We start from the raw sequence: 9,107 nt of genomic DNA on the forward strand, positions 1-9,107 counted from the left end.
GTTATTGTTGTTGTTGTTGTTGTTTTATAAGGGGGACACAGGGAAGGAAGGGAAGAGTCACTTTCGTTTTTCTTCAACCTGTTCCCCTGTTTCGGTCAGAAGATTTCCCATTTGCTTAGAAATGAACACATGACTCACACAGTTGCTATTGTGGCCTTTAACTGTGACCTGGGCTAAAAAGTAAGTATTGACTATAGGGGTTTGTTGTCTTTCTCACACAACCAAGGCTGGAGGAGTGGTTCTTAACCCTGGCTGCACATCGGACTCATCTGGGAAGGTTTTTATGTACCCAATGCCTGATACTACCCACAGAGAGTCTGACTAATTGTCCAGGAGTGGGGCTTAGGCTTAAGGGTTTGTTCAGAAAGCTCCACAGGTGATTCTAGTGTACAGCCGGGATTGTAAACTTCGCAAATGTAGTCTACTATTGTTTCCAAGATGAAGCTTAACAAACATGAAAAATGCATTCATTCAGTGCCAAGCAGAATCTCGAAACATACTGGGACCTCTTGCCTCAAGAACATGATAGTCTCACTGGAGGGACAATCCCAGGCATGAGATCCCATTCCTTTCCTGATTACTCACATTGACTACCCAAGCAAGCCACATTCTGTTCATTGGGAACCTACATCTATTCAAATCATCCCATAGCTACAAGAGTAAGGCTGATCTAGTCTGGTCAAGTTTTCAAGGACTCCAAGTGTAGAGGTGACATTTCAATTGGGAAATAATGCACATCCTTTTGCAACTGGATCCCACCTAAGGCTCGAGAGTGCTCAAACTTGAGTAAGTTTCTACATCACGCAAGGTGCTAGGGTAAGACACAGCTACCTTGCCCCATCCAAGAAATGTGAGTGCAGTCAGCCAAGGGGAGTATCTAAACACTTGTGTTTCTAACAAATAGCTGGATGATGCTGCTACAGGCGGTACTTGGACCCATCCTTTGAGGAACAACTGCTCTAGTATTTCTGAACCTTTTTTGTCTCCCTTCTTTCTCAGAAGAACAGGAATTCCTACCATTTAAAAATATGCTAGAACACACATATAAGGCTCAGCACTGTTTGCTTTTGCTTTCGACCTAGGAATGTTGGTTTGCAATCTCTAACTCCTTAGCTCCTTAGTCACCAGGACTAAGCACTGTTCTGTTGGCTTCCCTAATGGCATTGCCCCACAGAGGGGTGTGGATGCTTTTCAACTGGTTACTATCACCTCTAAACAACCTGTTGTACACAACACTGGGTCATCAAAGATCTGTGCATGCTGGACAGAGGAAAACCCAGGTTCCATGTCTGCTGCTCCCTGTAGACCTCTGGAGGATTATTTAAGTGGGCTGGTAACATTGCTCCTTAACTGCAAGGCAGTTTTCTATTGTTTGCACGTTATTCTGATGAAAGCTATTTGGGCAAGGTTGAGACTGTGGGAGCCCGGTTATTTTCACTTTGCCCATTTTTATAAGGGAAAGCGAAAGGAGCTATGATTGTTTCCCAAAGGAAAATATGCTTTCTGGGGAGTTTAGGAAGTGGGATGGCGTCTCCATTTACACAAATGACCCGTGTGCAAAGCCCGCTTCAAGTTCTTACTGCCGAGCCAGGAGGGCAGCCCAGTGGTTTGGCAGGGACATAGCCAACTCAGACTGGGAGCAAGGGCAGAACGCCTTTGGCTACAGAAACTCCAACCAGCACCCATGCTTGATTCCCCGTGGCTTTCCCCAGGAATGGGTCCCACAGTCAGCAGCTCTATCTCCCTTATCTCCATCCTCTGGAGAACCAGGGGGAAGGTCAGTGAGTCAAGAAAACAAAAGCAGTTAATTATAACCCTTGAGCCAACCAAGTTCCTAGTTAAGCACATTACACAGCCCAGCTCGAGACTCCTAAGCCCCAGTAATGAGATGATATACTTAGCTCAAGCAGAAAACAGCGTTGCTGGTTCCAGACAGCACCTGACCACCTGCCTGATTTTTTGCTTGGCCCCAGGCATCCTCCAGCACTTCCATATTGAGAAGATCTCCAAGAGGATGTTTGAAGAACTCCATCACTTCAAGCTGGTGACCAGGACAACACTGAGTAAGTGACAACTGTCTTCACTACTCCTTGGAAAACACATCTAGTTTTCCACATCTTGTCTCCCCAACTGATGTACTGGCTGTGTTCTCACTGAACAGGAGCAATGCTCCACATCAACTCCAATCCAGATGTGGAGACCTCACAGCTGGAAAGCTATGATCTCACTGATGGGGCTGAGAGAGACAGAGAGAAGATGACTGCATATCGATTCTTGGGTTGTCTCAAAGCTCTGTTTGACTCCTTGGAACTGCCCTGGGTGGTCAGGTTTCTTTAAAACCACTCAAGCCTAATAGCAACTCTGCCACTTTCTATGCTAGGTGGAGCCTGGGACTAGATCCTGCTAGGCACTGTGGGAGGGTAGGAGGTGGGGGGAGGGAGTGAGAGGACTTCTAAAGGAATAAAAGGCACAGAATTTCTATCCATTGGGAATTCTAATGGGTGAGACAGAACATGAAAGTGCATTCATTATGAATTAGTATACTTCTGAAGAGTTAAGTACCTAAGTGTTCAGGGGAATCTGCGAAAAACAATGAGATGAGAGCCAGGTGGGCTTAGTCTGGGAGGAGGTGGGTTTTGAAAGAGAAAGGTGTGACTGGGCAACAGGTCAGGAAATCAGTCCAAGAAGAGGGTACAGCCTAAGAGAAGGCTCAGACAAGAGCAAACAAGAAATGTGGGTGTGGGTGACAAAGAATCACAAAGGCCACATAGGTTGCACAGAAAGATGAAACAAGTTGGAGGTAGGAACTAGAGGGCCTGGAAGAAGCCAGTGAGAAGTTGAGATAGCAGGCAAGGAGCATGGGTAGTTGCTGCAAACTTATACACAGTGTATCAAGTGTATGAAGATGGTGCCTTGGAAAGATGTTTCTTGGCTCTCAGATGCATTTATTAAGCATGTATGACTTTGAGAAGCCTTATTCTAAAGAAGCCAGTTGTTGTTGTTCCATTGCTCAATCACATCCGACTCTTCATGAGCCCATTGACTGCAGGATGCCAGACTTCCCTGTCTTTCCTTGCTCAGATTCATGGCCATTGAGTCAGTGATGCCACCCAACCATCTCATCCTCTGTTGCCCCCTTCTCCTGCCCTCAGTCTTTCCCAGCATCAGGGTCTTTTCCAGTCAGTCGGCTCTTCACATCAGGTGGCCAAAGGATTGGAGCTTTAGCTTCAGCATCAGTCCTTTCAATAAATATTCAGGATTGATTTCCTTTAGGAGACTGGTTTTATCTCCTTAGAGTCCAAGGGACTGTCAAGAGTCTTTTCCAGCACCACAGTTCAACAACGTTAATTCTTTGGTGTTCAGCCTTCTTTATGGTTCAACTCTCACATCCATACATGACTACTGGAAAAACCATAGCTTTGACTAGATGGATCTTTGTTGCAAATTGATATATGCCACACTAAGAAGTTGTACTTGATCTCCATACCAGAGAACCCCAGTGGGGGTTTTGAAGCAAGTGAATGATGCATTCATATCTGGTTTTTAGAAAGTGGTACTTGCTATATGGGGTGTAAAGTGGATTTCTAGCGAGAGAGCTGGTGATTGTCTATAGGAAGCTGTTAGACTGTATTAAGTCAGTTAGACAGGGGAGGAGGGGTCCCTGTGAGGGGCTGAAGTTACACCATCAAGATCAGGAGCAAAGAGAGAGATGAGTTTAGAATGACTCCAGTATTAGCACCTTTATAGATTGAGTGAAGAGTAATAACCATTCACCAGTAGGAAACTAGAGAATGAGAATTGGTGAAAAAATGAGTTTTATTTGGAACATGTTTGAAGTCCTTCTGAGCAGAGTTATCCAGTAGGCATCTGGACATAGGATTGGTGAGGTCAAGTGTTTATTCTGCAGGAGATGAGTAGACAACTAACTGGATGGTAGGAGAATTCAAACAGAGTTGGAAGTTCCTGTGAGTCGGGAATAAAGGAAGCTGAGTCTAGGATCCCACAATCAATAATGTGACTTTTGAAATTACCAATTAATTTCAGAGAACATATTTTTGTTCATACTATGAGCCAGGCATTGTGCTAGGCACTGGGGCACCTGGAAGATGGTTTAAGCAAACTCTTCCCATCTCAGTTAGGATTGGGGGTGTATAATGGAGGTAGATGATGTGTTCCTCTGTGTGCAGCTGAAGGCGGTGGGTGATGAGATGATCCTGCAGAGTCACCTGGGGACAGAGAAGTGCAAGCCTGACCTTGTGTATAATGTGCCTGTCATCCTGGTGCACTGCAGGGCTTCGATGGAAGCTGCTTTCTTACATGACCCATCTCCCCTTTCCCATCAAATCTGAGAGACTGGGGAGAAGTGAAGAATCCAAGTGAGAGAGGAGCAGCAAGATGGGAGGCTATAAGGAAGGGGGGACATGATCTCCTGTGATGAGAGAAAGAAAAGAGGTTCAATGTCAGTTCTGGATTAAGACGAGCTTGCTGACCTTGGACAAGAGGTTCTCCAAGTGGCAACATTATGGAGATGAAAGGAAGACTGAAGAGGGTATGCAGGTGGGCGTTTTGTTAGGAAGCCTATTTGCCAGAGCAGGATGATAGCAGGGTAAGGAAGATCATGCCACGGAGGGACCAGGAAAGTTAGAAAAGGGATGGTTCAGAGACATTCGGTGGTTTCCAGCGCTCAGCACAGGGTACACGCTCAAAACCACTTGCTCAGTTAGCATGGCTGGAGGGAGGATAGAGAAGTTGGTAGGGACACATTGGAAATGTGGACAGTTCTGGGGGAGGGGGAAGAAAACAGGGACTGGAAGGCGACCAGAATAAGGATGACAGGAAACGGAAGGGATGCGGTTGTGTTCTCCCAGAGCAGATGTCATGCTGGAACTCTCTGCAGAGCCATAGGAGCAGGGGAGGCTTGCTAAGGGCGGGATGAGGCCAGCATGTGGGCATAAGACAAAACAGAGGGGAGAGTTGTTTTTTTTTTCTTTGTATATACTAATCAAGTTTAATGACATGTAAATTAAAAAAAAAAGATTGACTCAGTCTAAAATAGATCAATAGATGAAGGGAGCACTATTTTACCAGTTCTTTGCAAAGGGCCTTCAAATATCTATATTCTCATTCTTAGCATTTAGTATCCATTTAAATATATCTAGAGTGCTTTTATTTTATTTTTTACTTGGAGGAAAATTGCTTTACAATGTTGTGATGGTTTCTGCTGTACAACAATGCAAATCTGTCATAATTATACATATGTCTCCTCCCTCTTGAGCCTCCCTCCCTTCCCCCACTCCCACCCCCCTAAGCCATCACAGAACACCATGATGGGCTCCCTGTGTTATATAACAACTTCTCACCAGCTATTTATTTTACACATCATAGTGTATATATGTCGATGCTACTGTCTCCATTTGTCCCACTCTCTCCTTCTGTCACTGTGTCAAGTCTGTTCTGCCTGCATTTCCATTCCTTCCCTGCAAATAGGTTCATCAGTACCATCTTTAAAGATTTTATATATATATATATATATATATATATATATATATTTATGTTAATATACAATATTTGTTTTTCTCTTTCTGACTTGCGTCACTTTGTATAACAGGCTTTAGGTTCATCCACTTCACTGGAACTGAGAGGGGAGAGTTTTTGACAAAGGGTGGCAGGAATAAAGAAACGAGTAGTAAACAATCAAGTAACCCAAACTAATATTCAGGCCTCAGAGAGTAAGCCAAGCCCCAGGAATGCACCAGGTACAGGTCCCCAAAGTGCCTTATTTGACCTACTGCCACCTAAGAGCTAACGATCTTATAGTGAAGCAAGTCCTAAATGCTAACTAAGTAGACTGTAAAAATCCCAAGAATAACACTTAGGTTTTACTCTTACGATTCTGACAAATGCTGTGTTGAAATGAAGACCCTGTGACCCATGTTCCATATCTGTCCCCAGGAAAGTGTTTCAGGGTCTGTTTTGCTGAAAGTTCATGACACCTGTCTTCAAGCTCTCCTGGAGGATCTGTGAGCGTGCAGGGAAGGCTTGGGTGTGTCAGTTCTGCTCCTCATTGGCTCTGCCCTCCTCTCACATCTCTGGGCCACTTTGTGTTTGCCTTTTAGGCCAGTGGAAGATCTTCACTGAAGGAGAAGCCCAGATCAGCCAGATGTGTTCAAGTCGTGTGTGCCGAACGGAACTTGAAGATTTGGTCAAAGTTTTGTACCTGGAAAGGTCTGAAAAGGGCCACTGTTAGACAAGACAGACAGTATTGGATAGAGTAAAGCAAGAAAACTCAAGCTGCAGCTGGACTGCAGGCTTACTTTGCTTAAGTCAACAGTGTCCTAAAACCCCAAACTCAAATGCAGTCAATTATTCACGCCGTGCACAGCATAACTTGCTCCTTTATTGGAGTGGTATGTCAGCCCTTAAACATCTCCTCCAAAGAGACTAAAAGAGTTTTCAATTCTCTGTGGGAGGAAGAGGGCTAGGACGCCACAACACTGCTCTAGTGTCTGGGAGAATCACATTTCTTTACAGGTTAAAGAGTAAACAAAACCCCTGGGTTTCTATCTAGAAAGTTATTCCAGTGAAAGAAAGAGAAGGGAATTGCTTAGTAGGAGTTCTTTAGTACAGAGAAAATATTAGTATGAAATTCTTCTCTTTAAAATTTAGAATGTCTTGTGTTTAAAAAAAAACTTCCCATATTCACACACACACACAGGTACACATACACGTGTGCGCACACACACACATACTGAACTACAGCCTTCATTCTGAGGCAAGACTAGTGTAGACTCTCCCCTTCTTTCCCTTGCCTGACTCCCAAGTAACTTGGAGGCAGTTGGCACCCAGGAGGATAAATAAGGAGTTGTGAGCAGAAGGCCCTGCCCTTGGGTCGATGATGTGGTTGTTGATGGCACTGATTCTGGGAAAGAATAAGAACACCATTTCATGGCTGCCTTCACTTTGAGGTGGAAAAGAACTTTTACCTTATGACACCACTTCTCTTTTCTCCCTAAACCTCCATAAAGAAGTTAGAATTGAAAAAAAAAAGAAGTTAGAATTGAGTAAAACTTTTAGAAAGTGAGTCTACATAAAAGAAAATAATTATTTAAGAAAAGAGTTGCTAGAAGTCAGCAAGGTCAGCCATGTGTTTTCAAGTCAACAAAACTTACCAATTAACAACTCAATCCTCACTTATTGTCCTGAAGTCATAGTTCTCTAGTCCAAAAATTTTGGTTAAATGATGAAATTCTAGAAGCTTCTTAAAAGGGCAGTTTCTCTTCTCCAATTACAGGAGTTGGTTTTTACTTGGCAAAGGGACTCCATCCTCCCAAGCTTCAGTTAGGAGAATTATCGCTCACTGGGGGAAATGGGGATTCTGATAACAATCCTTATCCTAAGCTTTCCTACCATTCTCCTCTCATGCACCAACCATGAATCTGAATCATGGATCCCAATGAGGGCTGCTCCAAAAATGTCTCTTTGAAGCCTAATACCAGAGCCCAAGTGATCCATTCTGAGGGAAAACAATAAATTCTCCACAGCAGGAATCTCAAACCTGCTCTCTAGATTTATCCCCTCAGGGGGTGCCTTGGTGAACTCTAGTGAATACTTAAATATTAAGGACCGAGAAATCCCATTTTTCCTACTCTGTGACCATAGGTAAGATGAACTTTTTTCGTTATTTGACACTAATAGGGAAAAATGTAAAAGGTCCGGTCTTTATGGCAACCTGGCATAAAGGAGTCTGTACTCATCAAAGAGACACAGAGACCTGGTGGCCAGGCCTTCAGGGGACCAGCCTCTCAGACACATTGTTCTCGAGAGGGGGAGGGGACGGAAGGAGGACATCCAGAGTATTAGTGGTGGGGGTGTGGGGGTTGAACATTAAGCAGCTGCTGTCTCCCACCCAGAGGTGGCAGTATTTCCATAGTGTGGAGCCAAGTCATTGGATCCTGAGGCAGTGGTGATTCCTCTTCTGATGATTCAGCCCCAAAACCTTCCCACCCAGGTGTTCTCTGAAAGCTCAACCTAAAAGGAACACCCAGGGAGCTTCCCTAGATAGACTCTTGCCCGCAGGCGCCGGGACACACCTTGGCCAGGCGCAGTGTGAAGCAGGAGCTGGGGTGCTGGGCGAGGCCAACGTAGAAACCCACCAATGTTCGGTGTTGCAGAGAGAAAAGAGGCCGAGCCGCCTGTACTTAGTAGAGAGGAATGGATGTGGTTCTTCTTGTGTATTTATTTGTACCATAAACACTTGGAATAAGCAAAGCCCATAAGTACCACTTAGCAGCTGTAGCCATTTTCTAGTTAACTCATGTAAACAAGTAAGAATAACATAACAGTATTACCTTTTCACTCTTCTCACAGGACATGTACCTAAATAGGGTACTTATTTATGTAGTCACTGTATTTCTGGATTTTTAAATTAATAAAATGTTCATTTGGGAAAATCCTGTGCAGGAATGTCATGTGAGTGATTGACTCTGGGCAGCACGGACCTTGGGCTGGGTAACCGGTGATGAGGGCCTGGCTTTTGCACACTCAGCCTGACACCCCTCTCACACTATAGCCTCGTGGTTAGGAGTGACAACTTTGTAGTCAGATGACCTGAGTTTTTAATACCAGTTCCACACTTAGCAGCTGTATCAGTCACCCCAGTTATAAAATGGGGATGATAGTGGTACCGTCGACCTTTGCCTGCAATCTTGCCGTCAAATTTAATTCTGTCAGTTCATGTTAGGTGATTAAACTAGTGTCTGGTGCATAGTGAACATTTACTCATGGCCATGAATGTTCAAAAATGGCATGGCACTGAAAATGGCCATTGATTTATGGCTTCTATTTAGGCCAAGACATTTAAGAGCCTGGGGACAGAAGGCCATTGACATGAGTTTCAAGAGGGCCTCAATTTTGGTCTGCTGCTCGGTGGCAAATTTGCATAGGGAACAAAGGAAAAGTATTGTTACATATTTCGATCCAGACTAAATTCCCTCAAACTCTTATACCAGCTAAATTAGTTCTATCACAGAAGTCAAGATACAAGAGATCTGCAATGTCAAATTATGTAAGGTCAGAAAAGGAGACTGTGCTTAGTTGCTCAGCTCTGT

The 9,107-nt window shown here is 44.2% G+C and overlaps 1 protein-coding gene across 8 annotated transcripts in view; it reads left to right on the forward strand.

Annotated features, from left to right (window-relative positions):
• The window catches only part of CHRDL1 (chordin like 1), a 125,576-nt gene extending 117,126 nt beyond the window's left edge, over nucleotides 1–8,450 (forward strand). For all 8 annotated transcript variants that reach the window (XM_065916151.1, XM_065916148.1, XM_065916149.1 and 5 more), the window contains 2 exons: nucleotides 1,974–2,063; nucleotides 6,117–8,450. In XM_065916151.1, the coding sequence (XP_065772223.1) occupies nucleotides 1,974–2,063; nucleotides 6,117–6,247 (221 nt within the window). In that variant the 3' untranslated portion in view covers nucleotides 6,248–8,450. The remainder of the gene's footprint in view (nucleotides 1–1,973; nucleotides 2,064–6,116) is intronic.
• Nucleotides 8,451–9,107: the final 657 nt, after the last annotated feature.

The sequence above is a fragment of the Muntiacus reevesi genome, chromosome X (genome assembly GCF_963930625.1).
Source record: "Muntiacus reevesi chromosome X, mMunRee1.1, whole genome shotgun sequence".
NCBI lineage: Eukaryota > Metazoa > Chordata > Mammalia > Artiodactyla > Cervidae > Muntiacus > Muntiacus reevesi.